Genomic DNA, 18,000 nt, shown 5'->3' with positions numbered 1-18,000 from the left:
CTCCACTCCTATCCCACTGACAGCCCACTCCCTCCACTGCTATCCCACTGGCAGACCACTCCCTACACTGCTATCCCACCGACAGACCACTACCTCTACTGCTATCCCACTGACAGACCGCTCCCTCCACTGCTATTTCACTGCCAGACCACTCCCTCCACTGCTATCCCCCTGACAGACTACTCCCTTCACTGCTATCTCACTGCCAGACCACTCCCTCCACTCCTATCCCACTGACAGCCCACTCCCTCCACTGCTATCCCACTGCCAGACCACTCCCTCCACTGCTATCCCCCTGACAGACTACTCCCTTCACTGCTATCTCACTGCCAGACCACTCCCTCCACTCCTATCCCACTGACAGCCCACTCCCTCCACTGCTATCCCACTGGCAGACCACTCCCTCCACTGCTATCCCACTGACAGCCCACTCCCTCCACTGCTATCCCACCGACAGGCCGCTCCCTCCACTGCTATCCCACCGACAGGCCACTCCATCCACTGATATCCCACCAACAGACCGCTCCCTCCACTGCTAGCCCACTGACAGACCACTCCCTCCACTGCTATCCCACCGACAGACCGCTCCCTCCACTGCTATCCCACTGACAGGCCTCTCCCTCCACTGCGATCCCACTGACAGCCCACTCCCTCCACTGCTATCCCACCGACAGACCACTACCTCCACTGCTATCCCACTGACAGCCCGCTCCCTCCATTGCTATCCCACCAACAGACCACTCCCTCCACTGCTATCCCACTGACAGACCGCTCCCTCCACTGCTATCCCACCGACGGACCGCTCCCTCCACTGCTATCCCACTGACAGGCCACTCCCTCCACTGCAATCCCACCGACAGCCCACTCCCTCCACTGCTATCCCACCGACAGACCACTCCCCCACTGCTAACCCACTGACAGACCACTCCATCCACTGCTATCCCACTGACAGCCCACTCCCTCTACTGCTATCCCACCGACAGACCACTCCCTCCACTGCCATCCCATCGACAGAACACTCATTCCACTTCTTTCCCACTGACAGACCACTCCCAATACTGCTATCCCACTGACTGACCACTCCCTCCACTGCTATCTCACCGACAGCCCACTCCCTCCACTGCTATGCCACCGACAGACCGCTCCCTCCACTGCTATCCCACCGACAGACCGCTCCCTCCACTGCTATCCCACCAACAGGCCACTCCCTCCACTGATATCCCACCGACAGACCGCTCCCTCCACTGCTAGCCCACTGACAGGCCACTCCCTCCACAGCTATCCCACCGACAGGCCGCTCCCTCCACTGCTATCCCACCGACAGGCCACTCCCTCCACTGCTATCCCACCGACAGACCGCTCCCTCCACTGCTATCCCACCGACAGGCCACTCCCTCCACAGCTATCCCACCGACAGACCGCTCCCTCCACTGCTATCCCACCGACAGGCCACTCCCTCCACTGCTATCCCACCGACAGACCGCTCCCTCCACTGCTATCCCACTGACAGGCCTCTCCCTCCACTGCGATCCCACTGACAGCCCACTCCCTCCACTGCTATCCCACCGACAGACCACTAACTCCACTGCTATCCCACTGACAGCCCACTCCCTCCACTGCTATCCAACTGACAGCCCACTCCCTCCATTGCTATCCCACTGACAGACCGCTCCCTCCACTGCTATCCCACCGACAGACCGCTCCCTCCACTGCTATCCCACCGACAGACCGCTCCCTCCACTGCTATCCCACCGACAGGCCACTCACTCCACTGCGATCCCACCGACAGCCCACTCCCTCCAATGCTATCCCACCGACAGACCATTCCCTCCACTGCTATCCCACCGACAGTCGACTCCCTCCACTGCTATCCCACCGACAGACCGCTCCCTCCACTGCTATCCCACCAACAGACCACTCCCTCCACTGCTATCCCACTGACAGCCCGCTCCCTCCACTGCTATCCCACTGACAGACCACTCCCTCCACTGCTATCCCACCGACAGACCACTCCCCCACTGCTAACCCACTGACAGACCACTCCATCCACTGCTATCCCACTGACAGCCCACTCCCTCTACTGCTATCCCACCGACAGACCCCTCCCTCCACTGCTATCCCATCGACAGACCACTCCCTCCACTGCTATCCCACCGACAGGCCACTCCGTCCACTGCGATCCCACCGACAGCCCACTCCCTCCACTGCTATCCCACCGACAGACCGCTCCCTCCACTGCTATCCCACTGACAGGCCACTCCCTCCACTGAGATCCCACCGACAGCCCACTCCCTCCAATGCTATCCCACTGACAGACCACTCCCGCCACTGCTATCCCACCAACAGGCGACTCCCTCCACTGCTATCCCACTGACAGAACGCTCCCTCCACTGCTATCCCACCGACAGACTACTCCCTCCACTGCTATCCCACTGACAGCCCGCTCCCTCCACTGCTGTCCCACTGACAGACCACTCCCTCCACTGCTATCCCACCGACAGACCACTCCCCCACTGCTAACCCACCGACAGACCACTCCCCCACTGCTAACCCACTGACAGACCACTCCATCCACTGCTATCCCACTGACAGCCCACATCCTCTACTGCTATCCCACCAACAGACCACTCCCTCCACTGCTATCCCATCGACAGACCACTCCCTCCACTACCTTCCCACTGACAGACCACTCCCTCTACTGCTATCCCACTGACTGACCACTCCCTCCACTGCTATCCCACCGACAGACCGCTCCCTCCACTGCTATCCCACCGACAGGCCACTCCGTCCACTGCGATCCCACCGACAGCCCACTCCCTCCACTGCTATCCCACCGACAGACCACTCCCTCCACTGCTATCCCACCAACAGACCACTCCCTCCACTGCTATCGCACCGACAGACTGCTCCCTCCACTGCTATCCCACCGACAGACCGCTCCCTCCACTGCTATCACACTGACAGCCCGCTCCCCCCACTGCTATCCCACTGACAGACCACTCCCTTCACTGCGATCCCACCGACAGACCACTCCCTCCACTGCTATCCCAGAGACAGACCACTCCCCCACTGCTATCCCACTGACAGACCAATCCATCCACTGCTATACCACTGACAGCCCACTCCCTCTACTGCTATCCCACTGACAGACCACTCCCTCCACTGCTATCCCATCGACAGACCACTCCCTCCACTGCTTTACCACTGACAGACCACTCCCTCCACTGCTATCCCACAGACTGACCACTCCCTCCACTGCTATCCAACCGACAGACCGCTCCCTCCACTGCTATCCCACCGACAGACCGCTCCCTCCACTGCTATTCCACTGACAGCTCGCTCCCTCCACTGCTATCCCACCGACAACCGCTCCCTCCACTGCGATCCCACCGACAGACCACTCCCTCCACTGCTATCCCACCGACAGACCGCTCCCTCCACTGCTATCCCACTGACAGACCGCTCCCTCCACTGCTATCCCACCGACAGACCGCTCCCTCCACTGCTATCCCACCGACAGACCGCTCCCTCCACTGCTATCTCACTGCCAGACCACTCCCTCCACTGCTATCCCCCTGACAGACTACTCCCTTCACTGCTATCTCACTGCCAGACCACTCCCTCCACTCTTATCCCACTGACAGCCCACTCCCTCCACTGCTATCCCACTGACAGACCGCTCCCTCCACTGCTATCCCACCGACAGACCGCTCCCTCCACTGCTATCCCACTGACAGGCCACTCCCTCCACTGCGATCCCACCGACAGCGCACTCCCTCCACTGCTATCCCACCGACAGACCACTCCCTCCACTTCTATCCCACCGACAGGTCGCTCCCTCCACTTCTATCCCACCGACAGACCGCTCCTTCCACTGCTAGCCCACCGACAGACCACTCCCTCCACTGCTATCCCACCGACAGACCGGCCACTCCACTGCTATCCCACCGACCAGCCACTCCCTCCACTGCTATCCCACCCACAGACCACTCCCTCCACTGCTATCCCACTGACAGGCCACTCACTCCACTGCTATCCCACCGACATGCCACTCCCACCACTGCTATCCCACTGACAGACCACTCCCTCCACTGCTATCCCACCGACAGACCACTCCCTCCACTGCTATCCCACTGACAGGTCACTCCCTCCACTGCTATCCCACCGACATGCCACTCCCACCACTGCTATCCCACTGACAGACCGCTCCTTCCACTGCTATCCCACTGACAGACCAGTCCCTCCACTGCTATCCCACTGACAGACCACTCCCTCCACTGCTATCCCACCGACAGACCACTCCCTCCACTGCTATCCCACCGACAGACCACTCGCTCCACTGCTATCCCACCGACAGACCGCTCCCTCCACTGCTATCCCACTGACAGGCCTTTCCCTCCACTGCGATCCCACTGACAGCCCACTCCCTCCACTGCTATCCCACTGACAGACCACTCCCTCCACTGCTATCCCACCGGCAGTCCACTCCCTCCACTGCTATCCCACCAACAGACCGCTCCCTCCACTGCTATCCCACCGACAGACCCCTCCCTCCACTGCTATCCAACTGACAGGCCTCTCCCTCCACTGCGATCCCAATGACAGCCCACTCCCTCCACTGCTATCCCACCGACAGACCACTACCTCCACTACTATCCCACTGACAGCCCACTCCCTCCACTGCTATCCCACTGACAGCCCACTCCCTCCACTGCTATCCCACCGACAGACCACTCCCTCCACTGCTATCCCACTGACAGATCGCTCCCTCCACTGTTATCCCACCGACAGACCGCTCCCTCCACTGCTATCCCACTGACAGGCCACTCCCTCCACTGCGATCCCACCGACAGCCCACTACCTCCAATGCTATCCCACCGACAGACCGCTCCCTCCACTGCTATCCCACCGACAGGCGACTCCCTCCACTGCTATCCCACCGACAGACCGCTCCCTCCACTGCTATCCCACCGACAGACCACTCCCTCCACTGCTATCGCACCGACAGGCCACTCCCTCCACTGCTATCCCACTGACAGACCACTCCCTCCACTGCTATCCCACCGACTTGCCACTCCCTCCACTGCTATCCCACCGACATGCCACGCCCACCACTGCTATCCCACTGACAGACCACTCTCTCCACTGCTATCTCACTGCCAGACCACTCCCCCCACTGCTATCCCACAGACAGACTGCTCCTTCCACTGCTATCCCACCGACAGACCACTCCCATCCACTGCGATCCCACCGACAGACCGCTCACTCCACTGCTATCCCGCCAACAGACTGCTCCCTCCACTGCTATCCCACTGACAGGCCTCTCCCTCCACTGTGATCCCACTGACAGGCCACTCCCTCCACTGCTATCCCACCGACAGACCGCTCCCTCCACTGCTATTCCACTGACAGCTCGCTCCCTCCACAGCTATCCCACCGACAACCGCTCCCTCCACTGCGATCCCACCGACAGACCACTCCCTCCACTGCTATCCCACCGACAGACCGCTCCCTCCACTGCTATCCCACTGACAGACCGCTCCCTCCACTGCTATCCCACCGACAGACCGCTCCCTCCACTGCTATCCCACCGACAGACCGCTCTCTCCACTGCTATCTCACTGCCAGACCACTCCCTCCACTGCTATCCCCCTGACAGACTACTCCCTTCACTGCTATCTCACTGCCAGACCACTCCCTCCACTCCTATCCCACTGACAGCCCACTCCCTCCACTGCTATCCCACTGACAGACCGCTCCCTCCACTGCTATCCCACCGACAGACCGCTCCCTCCACTGCGATCCCACTGACAGGGCACTCCCTCCACTGCGATCCCACCGACAGCGCACTCCCTCCACTGCTATCCCACCGACAGACCACTCCCTCCACTTCTATCCCACCGACAGGTCGCTCCCTCCACTACTATCCCACCGACAGACCGCTCCCTCCACTGCTAGCCCACCGACAGACCACTCCCTCCACTGCTATCCCACCCACAGACCACTCCCTCCACTGCTATCCCACTGACAGGCCACTCCCTCCACTGCTATCCCACCGACATGCCACTCCCACCACTGCTATCCCACTGACAGACCACTCCCTCCACTGCTATCCCACCGACAGACCACTCCCTCCACTGCTATCCCACTGACAGGTCACTCCCTCCACTGCTATCCCACCGACATGCCACTCCCACCACTGCTATCCCACTGACAGACCGCTCCTTCCACTGCTATCCCACTGACAGACCAGTCCCTCCACTGCTATCCCACCGACAGACCACTCCCTCCACTGCTATCCCACCGACAGACCGCTCGCTCCACTGCTATCCCACTGACAGACCGCTCCCTCCACTGCTATCCCACTGACAGGCCTTTCCCTCCACTGCGATCCCACTGACAGCCCACTCCCTCCACTGCTATCCCACTGACAGACCACTCCCTCCACTGCTATCCCACCGGCAGTCCACTCCCTCCACTGCTATCCCACCAACAGACCGCTCCCTCCACTGCTATCCCACCGACAGACCCCTCCCTCCACTGCTATCCCACTGACAGGCCTCTCCCTCCACTGCGATCCCACTGACAGCCCACTCCCTCCACTGCTATCCCACCGACAGACCACTACCTCCACTACTATCCCACTGACAGCCCACTCCCTCCACTGCTATCCCACTGACAGCCCACTCCCTCCACTGCTATCCCACCGACAGACCACTCCCTCCACTGCTATCCCACTGACAGACCGCTCCCTCCACTGCTATCCCACCGGCAGACTGATCCCTCCACTGCTATCCCACTGACAGGCCACTCCCTCCACTGCGATCCCACCGACAGCCCACTCCCTCCAATGCTATCCCACCGACAGACCGCTCCCTCCACTGCTATCCCACCGACAGGCGACTCCCTCCACTGCTATCCCACCGACAGACCGCTCCCTCCACTGCTATCCCACCGACAGACCACTCCCTCCACTGCTATCCCACCGACAGGCCACTCCCTCCACTGCTATCCCACCGACAGACCACTCCCTCCACTGCTATCCCACCGACTTGCCACTCCCTCCACTGCTATCCCACCGACATGCCACGCCCACCACTGCTATCCCACTGACAGACCACTCCCCCCACTGCTATCCCACAGACAGACTGCTCCTTCCACTGCTATCCCACTGGCTGACCACTCCCTTCACTGCTATCCCACTGACAAACTACTCCCTCCACTGCTATCCCACCGACAGACCACTCCCTCCACTGCGATCCCACCGACAGACCGCTCACTCCACTGCTATCCCGCCAACAGACTGCTCCCTCCACTGCTATCCCACTGACAGGCCTCTCCCTCCACTGTGATCCCACTGACAGGCCACTCCCTCCACTGCTATCCCACCGACAGACCACTCCCTCCACTGCTATACCACCGGCAGGCTACTCCCTCCACTGCTATCCCACCGACAGACCGCTCCCTCCACTGCTATCCCACTGACAGGCCACTCCCTCCACTGCTATCCCACCGACAGACCACTCCCTCCACTGCTATCCCACTGACAGACCACTCCCTCCACTTGCTATCTCACTGCCAGACCACTCCCCCCCACTGCTATCCCACCGACAGACCACTCCCTCCACTGCTATCCCACTGACAGCCCACTCCCTCTACTGCTATCCCACTGACAGACCACTCCCTCCACTGCTATCCCATCGACAGACCACTCCCTCAACTGCTTTCCCACTGACAGACCACTCCCTCCACTGCTATCACACTGACTGACCACTCCCTCCACTGCTATCCCACTGACAACCGCTCCCTTCACTGTGATCCCACCGACAGACCACTCCCTCCACTGCTTTCCCACCGACAGACTGCTCCCTCCACTGCTATCCCACCGACAGACCGCTCCCTCCACTGCTATCCCACTGACAGACCGCTCCCTCCACTGCTATCTCACTGCCAGACCACTCCCTCCACTGCTATCCCCCTGACAGACCACTCCCTTCACTGCTATCTCACTGCCAGACCACTCCCTCCACTGCTATCCCACTGACAGCCCACTCCCTCCACTGCTATCCCACCGACAGCCCACTCCCTCCACTGCTATCCCACCGAAAGACCGCTCCCTCCACTGCTATCCCACCGACAGACTGCTCCCTCCACTGCTATCCCACTGACAGGCCACTCCCTCCACTGCGATCCCACCGACAGCCCACTCCCTCCACTGCTATCCCACCGACAGACCACTCCCTCCACTGCTATCCCACTGACAGGCCGCTCCCTCCACTGCTATCCCACCGACAGACCACTCCCTCCACTGCTATCCCACTGACAGACCACTCCCTCCACTTGCTATCTCACTGCCAGACCACTCCCCCCCACTGCTATCCCACCGACAGACCGCTCCCTCCACTGCTATCCCACTGACAGCCCACTCCCTCCACTGCTATCCCACCGACAGCCCACTCCCTCCACTGCTATCCCATCGACAGACCACTCCCTCCACTGCTTTCCCACTGACAGACCACTCCCTCCACTGCTATCCCACTGACTGACCACTCCCTCCACTGCTATCCCACTGACAACCGCTCCCTTCACTGCGATCCCACCGACAGACCGCTCCCTCCACTGCTATCCCACGACAGACCGCTCCCTCCACTGCTATCCCACTGACATACCGCTCCCTCCACTGCTATCTCACTGCCAGACCACTCCCTCCACTGCTATCCCCCTGACAGATCACTCCCTTCACTGCTATCTCACTGCCAGACCACTCCCTCCACTGCTGTCCCACTGACAGCCCACTCCCTCCACTGCTATCCCACTGCCAGCCCACTCCCTCCACTGCTATCCCACTGACATCCCACTCCCTCCACTGCTATCCCACCGAAAGACCACTCCCTCCACTGCTATCCCACCGACAGACCGCTCCCTCCACTGCTATCCCACCGACAGAGCGCTCCCTCCACTGCTATCCCACTGACAGGCCACTCCCTCCACTGCGATCCCACCGACAGCCCACTCCCTCCACTTCTATCCCACCGACAGGCCACTCCCTCCACTGCTATCCCACCGACAGACCACTCCCTCCACTGCTATCCCACCGACAGACCACTCCCTCCACTGCTACCCTACCGACAGACCGCTCCCTCCACTGCTATCCCACTGACAGGCCACTCCCTCCACTGCTATCCCACCGACAGACCACTCCCTCCACTGCTATCCAACTGACAGGCCACTCCCTCCACTGCTATCCCACCGATAGACCACTCCCACCACTGCTATCCCACTGACAGACCACTCCCTCCACTGCTATCTCACTGCCAGACCACTCTCCCCACTGCTATCCCACCGACAGATCACTCCCTCCACTGCTAACCCACTGACAGACCACTCCCTCCACTGCTATCCCACTGACAGACCACTCCCTCCACTGCTATCCCACCGACAGACCACTCCCTCCACTGCTATCCCACCGACAGACCGCTCGCTCCACTGCTATCCCACCAACAGACCGCTCCCTCCACTGCTATCCCACTGACAGGCCTCTCCCTCCAATGCGATCCCACTGACAGCCCACTCCCTCCACTGCTATCCCACTCACAGACCACTCCCTCCACTGCTATCCCACTGACAGGCCACTCCCTCCACTGCTATCCCACCGACAGACCGCTCCCTCCACTGCTATCCCACTGACAGGCCACTCCCTCCACTGCTATCCCACCGACAGACCACTCCCTCCACTGCTATCCCACTGACAGACCACTCCCTCCACTTGCTATCTCACTGCCAGACCACTCCTCCCCACTGCTATCCCAGCGACAGACCGCTCCCTCCACTGCTATCCCAATGACAGACCACTCCCTCCACTGCTATCCCACTGACAGACCACTCCCTCCACTGCTATCCAACTGACAGACAGCTCCCTCCTCTGCTATCCCACTGGCACTCCCTCCACTGCTATCCCACCGACAGACCGCTCGCTCCACTCCTATCCCACCAACAGACCGCTCCCTCCACTGCTATCCCACTGACAGGCCTCTCCCTCCAATGTAATCCCACTGACAGCCCACTCCCTCCACTCCTATCCCACTCACAGACCACTCCCTCCACTGCTATCCCACTGACAGACCACTCCCTCCACTGCTATCCAACTGACAGACCACTCCCTCCTCTGCTATCCCACTGGCACTCCCTCCACTGCTATCCCACTGACAGACCACTCCCTCCTCTTCTATCCCACTGGCACTCCCTCCACTGCTATCCCACTGACAGACCACTCCCTCCTCTGCTATCCCACTGGCACTCCCTCCACTGCTATCCCACTGACAGACCACTCCCTCCACTGCTATCCAACTGACAGGCCACTCCCTCCTCTGCTATCCCACTGGCACTCCCTCCACTGCTATCCCACTGACAGACCACTCCCTCCTCTGCTATCCCACTGGCACTCCCTCCACTGCTATCCCACTGACAGACCACTCCCTCCACTGCTATCCAACTGACAGGCCACTCCCTCCTCTGCTATCCCACTGGCACTCCCTCCACTGCTATCCCACTGACAGACCACTCCCTCTGCTATCCCACTGGCACTCCCTCCACTGCTATCCCACTGACGGACCACTCCCTCCTCTGCTATCCCACTGGCACTCCCTCCACTGCTATCCCACTGACAGACCACTCCCTCCACTGCTATCCAACTGACAGGCCACTCCCTCCTCTGCTATCCCACTGGCACTCCCTCCACTGCGATCCCACTGACAGACCACTCCCTCCTCTGCTATCCCACTGGCACTCCCTCCACTGCTATCCCACTGACAGACCACTCCCTCCACTGCTATCCAACTGACAGGTCACTCCCTCCTCTGCTATCCCACTGGCACTCCCTCCACTGCTAACCCACTGACAGACCACTCCCTCCACTGCTATCCAACTGACAGGCCACTCCCTCCTCTGCTATCCCACTGGCACTCCCTCCACTGCTAACCCACTGACAGACCACTCCCTCCACTGCTATCCAACTGACAGGCCACTCCCTCCTCTGCTATCCCACTGGCACTCCCTCCACTGCTAACCCACTGACAGACCACTCCCTCCACTGCTATCCAACTGACAGGCCACTCCCTCCTCTGCTATCCCACTGGCACTCCCTCCACTGCTATCCAACTGACAGACCGCTCCCTCCTCTGCTATCCCACTGGCACTCCCTCCACTGCTATCCCACTGACAGGCCACTCCCTCCACTGCTATCCCACTGGCACTCCCTCCACTGCTATCCCACTGACAGGCCACTCCCTCCACTGCTATCCCACTGGCACTCCCTCCACTGCTATCCCACTGACAGGCCGCTCCCTCCACTGCTATCCCACTGGCACTCCCTCCACTGCTATCCCACTGACAGGCCACTCCCTCTCTCCTTAGCACCACAGGTATCAAGACCAAGAAGAGCTCTGTGTTTTGCCACTTTATATTGCAATGCATTATTCAGGGGGTAGCGCAGCGCTGACATACACACTCACTCACTCACTTAGAACATCACTCACACCTGAGCAACAATTCTGATACTAGCCAGCCTGGGCTGTGGGTGTCCTTTGTGGGTATCAAAGGCCACCCACATGTCGCTGCTGCTGCAGAACGGAACCCGTTCTGATGGCTGATTTTTAAAAGTAACTCTGCATTCTGATTTGGTTTTTCTTATATTCTAAATTATATATGTTTTGATTTTATCATGCGCTTCAAAAAGATTTTCAAACAGGGCTTCTGACAATGCTGCATGCATGGAGACTGGGGACCGGATTCTCAAACCGTTTGTTGGGGCAAGTGAGGAGGAGCACCCCAATTCACATGTTACCCCCACTTTTCGCATGTACGTGAATAAAGGGGTGTTTCAGTGCACTTAAAAGCGCATCCCGAATTCACAAAGGTGCATGACAGTGATTGTTTTTTAGAGTGGGACAGCCGCAGTTGAAACCGTGGTGGTCACACTTTTTTTCCTTAGCATGTGACCGAGGCGGCCCCCCTCGCCCCCACAGTAGTGTATGCAAGGGGGCTGGACATCACATTTTGCCCGACTGTCATCCCGCCCCTCCTGAAATGCGCAGGTCACCCTTAATAAGAAGGCGATGCGCACTTTCCTGAAAGCAGAGGAAAGGAAACAGACGCATCCTCTGCGCTCCTCTCATTTGCTCTGCTTTTTGACAACGTGGCCCTTTATCTTGAATCTTAAATTCCACCAGTCAGCTGTCGGGAGGATAGCTCAGGGGCAACGTGGTTGCCTTGGAAGCAAGAGGGTACGGAGCAACACAGGTTCAATCCATAAATGACCTATCATATTATATCATGTTCAGCCCTCCTCAATGCCTTAATTCCAATGGCCAGAACCCCTTACAGTGCTCTAGTTTCATAGCACTGTATAACTCAATTCCCTGTGAAACTTAATTCCAACAGCCACCCTTTCTAACCACAATCGCCAGCTAGAGAATCCTTTCTCTAATTCCCACAGCCAGCACCTCTTACGGGCCTTCATTTCTGGAGACTTTCCCTTTTATCACTTAACTCCAACACCCAGAAAATATAGAAGATGTTCCCTTTCTGCCTTAATTCCAGCAGGGGGCTCCATACTTACTTACCCGTCTCGGAGGAGATGTTGACCTCGATGCTGAGGTCCGGAATTGGCGCGCCCTGGAATGACGCGACACACAGGTACGTGCCGTAATCGCTGAATCGCAGGTCAATGATCTCTAAGCTGCTGGTGACCGGCGGCAGCTCAGGGTCGTTCCTGGTGACGAGGAGGCGATCGGTGACCTTGGCGGGCTTCCCGTTCTTGTACCAGGAGTAGACGACCTTCTCCTGGGGGACGGCGTCCACGTGGCAGGAGAGCTTGAGGTCCTGCCCCAGCTGAATGGTCTCGCTCTCCTTGATGACGTCAGGGGTGATCTGGAAGGTGGCATTCTTCATGGCTGAAGTCCAAAACAGGTACATGTTAGGATTTGACTATTACGTCAAACATGGGTTGCAAAGATTTAACTTCAGCATCAGTACATGTGAACATGTTCATGGAAAGTAGCCAACCATGCACACACATTTCAGGACACCTTGCACTTTGGGGCATGTCTAATTCTATATTCCAGAATTAATCTCATTGAGAATGAAATACCTGTGTGATGTTGGAGATCAGTTTAAATCATTAACAACGGAAGAATGGTGGAACGTGTTTTAATTGGGGAAAACCCATCAATGATTTTTGCTGCTTTGAAATGTATGGAAATTGTTTTAATGATATAGATATTTTTCCAACTGCAAAGTTACTGTCTTGTAATGAATTGGATGGATACAATTCTTCGTTTTTTTAATGAAAGGTTTATTATAAATCAATGCATACATAATAAAAAAAAACATTATATACTCCAAAAAATAATTTATATAACACAAGTTTGGATCTTTCCTCAAAGGACACCCCCAAAATGTAAAATAAATGGAGAAGAGGGCTGTGGTTAGGCAATTTCCGGCTGTGCTCCAAGAGTACTTTGGCTAAAGCGGTCTTGTCTGGGCTTAGCTATCTTGCAGGAGAAAGCGTATCACTCCCAAGAATTACCTGGAACCATAAGAGTGGGTCAAAAGAAGGAGCATTTGTGACCCCCAAACAAACAAGTAAACTGCCTTGAAAAGAGAGCATATCACCAGACCAAGAAAGCTGTAAGACAGAATAGCCATCTGTGAGGGTGGCATTATAGCCAGAACCTTTTTGATTTTTATTACATTAGATGACGCTGGTAATTTTGCCTCACAACGTAGACATTGTTGATGAAACCTCCTCTCATAAACTGCTCACTGCTAAAAGCGTATTGCACCCACGTGACTCAGATGGGACTGCCGCCAGAGTTCTCCAGGCCCTAAATGCAGTGGCAGCAAAGCAGGACAGTTTACGTGTGCATTTCTATAGGTAGCCTGCTGGAGCCAAACTCCAGGCAAGCAGGGGGATGGCATGTGTAGTTAAACAGTCCCCTTTATAGAAAAGAATAACTGTGTGCATGATGAAACGTAAAGATGCTCTCAACAGGTCTTGGCAGGGTGGCTCTTGGGGTCATGCAGTTATACAGCCCCACATGTAAAGTCATAAAGTGGTCAACCTGTACCCGAGCATTATCCATGGCAGGGCTATGTGGATCCCAACCAGCCATGGCTGAATGGAAGCCATAACGTTTATCCCTTTTTATGTTTCTTTGAATCTGTGTCATCTTTTTCCTAGGACAGACTGGAGACTTTTTTCAAAGACAATGCCTGCCAGGATTCAATAGGTGCTCAAATGAGGGTGCTGACAACGGGAGTCCCTTTGAAGTCAACAGACATGAGAAAAGAGAGGAGTTAGAGTAGCCAGAGAAGAAAGGTTGACTTGGAGGGGGGTTATCCAATCTTGGTTTCTGCTAGGGCTCTCTACAACTTCCAGTCCTCCCCGTTTCCTGCAGACAAGTCCCTCTGGGTCTTATGTCAGAAGGCAAAGGGCAATTGTTACAACAGTTTTGTTAATGGTATTTTTCTAATGAAAAATACGAATTGAATTTCTTTTTTAATGTTGATGATAAATCTATACTGAATACATGGTATCAGGTAATGATGTCCCTCTATATATAGTCATAGTACATAATGTCACTTGGAAACATTTGTGGCGACATTATATAGGTGACCATAAATATAGGGACAGGGAGAGCGGGGGTTGTGTGGGTGACCCCCTCTCCCTTTGAAAAAAAGGCTTTGGGGTTTGTGGGGGTGTCCCCTGCATGTTCCATGTAATAATATCTAATAATAGCTAAGCAAAAAACAGCCATTTCTCTGTACATTTTTTGCATGGCAACATTTTTGCGAGAACATTATCACAAGGAAATGAATATGTCTGATTAACAGACCAACGCAACACGATATGTAGCACAAACATGAAGCCACCTCATTCTCAAATTAAAATCTAAGCAACTTCTTTGTGCTAGGTGTATCTACTGATCGTCCTAATGATCATGCAATCATGGGACCATCGTAAGCTGATTTAGTCTTATTTTACCCTTCACAACTGGACCATGTTGCAACACTTTTATTTCGGTCTGTTGAAAGTGTATTCACTTTATCAAGGACAATTTGAATCTTCAATCGTATTCACATGCACCGACAAAAGGAAGTTCTGGACACTTAGGCCGCCCATATTTCTGATGTCCTGGACAAATTATATGACAAATGTAACCCTTGATGATTTGTTGTTTGAATAACCAGTCAAAAATACATGATCACTTAGCTCTAATAAGGAACATATACGAAAAAGATCACTGACAGATTAAATGATTTTAATAAATTATTAATCCATTAAATAAACATTCTCTAATTATTTGGCCAGACTGTTAAAGAGTTACTGGAACCACACTGGCCTTAATCATCTCTGTTAACATTGCAACAATAACATTTTCTACCAGTAATTCAAGTGTTAACTAAACATATAAAGGAAAGCATTTTTTGATCTTGTGTAACTAACCATGGTATTTATATTTTAATGTCTAATTTATTTTATTTTTGTTTGTCATTGTCTGGTGTGACTTCTCTTTGCCATCTTTTACTGTCCCATTTTTTGTAGGCGCTACATCAGTGTTTCCTAAGGAAAGTTTCTTTCCCCTTAGGGACTAGGCAGGGACAGCACGTTTTCACATTTATCCTTCTGTCCTTCTCATCGACACAGTATCTCCTTGGTCACTGTGTATGCTCACGTTTGCCTGAGCTGAATGGAACTACACACAGATGTGTGTTGCCCCTCTTTTTGTGTTAATGCAACCAAGTGGGCCATGCAATAATGCATAATCATGCAGAGGCAACGGCACACCCCCATCATTCACATACAGTCTGTGATGTCACCAAACCCAGTATACACTTGAAAACGTACATCGCACTAAGAGGTTCACTGTCTTCTTGGCGGGGTTCCCTACGTTGTTGGTCGCGGTGCAGTTGTAGTAGCCCAAGTCCTCCGGCTGGATGCCCCAGATGGTGAGGTTCCCCCCCTGAGAAATGCTGTTCTGGGGCATCGGGTTGGGGGAGTGAGTCCAGACCACCTGGGGCGTGGGGTCTCCTCCGGTCACTATGCACTGAAGGGTGACGTTCTCGCCTGGGTTCACCACCAAGGTTTCGTTGACTGACATCTTCAGAGCGGGGGGAGCTGCAATCGAAGCAGAACAGACGTTGAGCATGCGTATACACAAAAGCCACAGTGCCCCACACTAATGATGTGGCCCTGCAGATATTATAGACTACAACACCCATGATCCTTCACCATATCCAGTCAAACAATGTACTGTTGCACAATCGCTTAAATAACACATTTGGAAAGACTCAAGGCACACATTTGTTGGATGGATGATCTATACATGTTATGGACCCATTATGGTTGTGCTGATTACCCCTCTTCCTTCTCCTACTGGCCTCATTTGGGGACAGCAATGCCTACACTGTGAAGTAGGCTCTGCTTTACTAGCTACAAGAGGTCAATAAGCTTATCTGCACTCTTCAAATCCCCACACATCATGCAGTAGTGGTATGCTGAGGGATTATGAGGGTATTATTCATAACATCCAAACATATTAACTGATTCCCAGGCACAGGTTGCTGGCATGTGCTGTCAGTGCTGTGCGTGGAGAATACAATGCATCGATGGTTGTTGGGTCCTGGGTGACCAGCTGGGTGCTCTCCATCGAAACACAATACAAGCTGCATACTCGTGTGTTTATTCAAACAATACAGGACCCGATTCATGGAATTCATTCTGTGATAAATAGTGACGTTGCATGACAAATCGCGCAAGAAACCACGTTTCTCAATTCATGGAATTCACTGCGCACAACTTTTTCATACTCTGTGGGGACTTTGCCAGGCTCGGCACGTGTCTGCGGCCTGTCGGGTGCCTTGCACGAGTCACCTTGCAGAGCGTGGCCGTGGCCTGCGCATAGACTGGAATAGGGGGCAGAACTCGCAAAATGGGGAAGAACAAGGGAAAATGTGGGCATTCTGTGGGACGGCCCACGCGAGGAGATCGCAAGCCCACAAATACACAGGTAAAACGGTATTCATCATTCTAACCGTGCAACCTCACGTCAGGGAAATGACCACACAAAGCTCTAGATGTAACCGCCACCTGAAGGCAGTCATACAGACACTTGCGCATAGGAATCACTGCACACAGGTAAGATTGCATGTTCGAATTGAGGCATGCGTGCACGCAGTCGGGGTTCCGATAGAAGTTAGAGGTGCACATAAGCAGTGTAACGAGGTGCAGGAACGGTTTACAGGGGTTGGCATGTTAACTTTATGATACATTTTACGCATGTTGATGGGGTGCTGGGAATAGTTCTGAGGGACACTACACAGTGCCACCACGGTGCTGGCTTGGTGACAGTGGGCCCCCCGCAGGATTACAGGGGTGCATGAGTTTGCACCCGAAGACCACGCAGAGGTAGGTATTAGTGGCTGTATCTGCATTGTGGGGGTCATGTTGTGGGCGTTCAGGCCGCGACTTGCGTATAAGCTTACTTTGCGTGGACAATTCCATGAAAATGCAGAGCACACAGAAAATCATATGCATGCAGGCTTGCACAGAATTGTTCTCTGCGCACAGGCTTTGCGGGATCTATGCACACTTTCCATTAATCGGGCCCACAGAGTATACATGTATTCTGCATAACAACTGGAAGATCTCTTGGTTCAGAACCACCAAGAGGCCAAGAATTATATAGGAGGACTATATGACCATGTGCTATATGATATATTGAAAAAGGAAAATAGATATTGCAGTATAAGCAAACTAAGACATGTGCTTGAAACATCCAAGCACGTGATGACAGAATGTCGGATGCTAGGCAGTCTATGGGCCTCATTACATGGTAGGCGGTAAGGGATTACCGGCACCGGTAAGGGCACCAATGCCGGTAATCCCTTACCGCCCTACTACGAGGTCCATCCGCGGGACCCGTCCTTAACGTGTGGTCA

General features: G+C 55.0%; 1 protein-coding gene across 2 annotated transcripts in view; it reads right to left on the bottom strand.

Moving 5' to 3' along the window:
* Nucleotides 1–18,000, bottom strand: part of MDGA1 (MAM domain containing glycosylphosphatidylinositol anchor 1) — a 1,353,685-nt gene that overhangs the window by 779,429 nt on the left and 556,256 nt on the right. For both annotated transcript variants that reach the window (XM_069608760.1, XM_069608761.1), the window contains exons 6-7: nt 15,908–16,177; nt 12,621–12,950 (exon numbers count right to left, since the gene is read on the bottom strand). In XM_069608760.1, coding sequence (XP_069464861.1) covers nt 12,621–12,950; nt 15,908–16,177 — 600 coding nt within the window. The remainder of the gene's footprint in view (nt 1–12,620; nt 12,951–15,907; nt 16,178–18,000) is intronic.

The sequence above is a fragment of the Ambystoma mexicanum genome, chromosome 4q (assembly GCF_040938575.1).
Source record: "Ambystoma mexicanum isolate Mex_15411 chromosome 4q, UKY_AmexF1_1, whole genome shotgun sequence".
Lineage (NCBI taxonomy): Eukaryota > Metazoa > Chordata > Amphibia > Caudata > Ambystomatidae > Ambystoma > Ambystoma mexicanum.
This window is presented reverse-complemented; position numbering and strand designations above follow the sequence as displayed.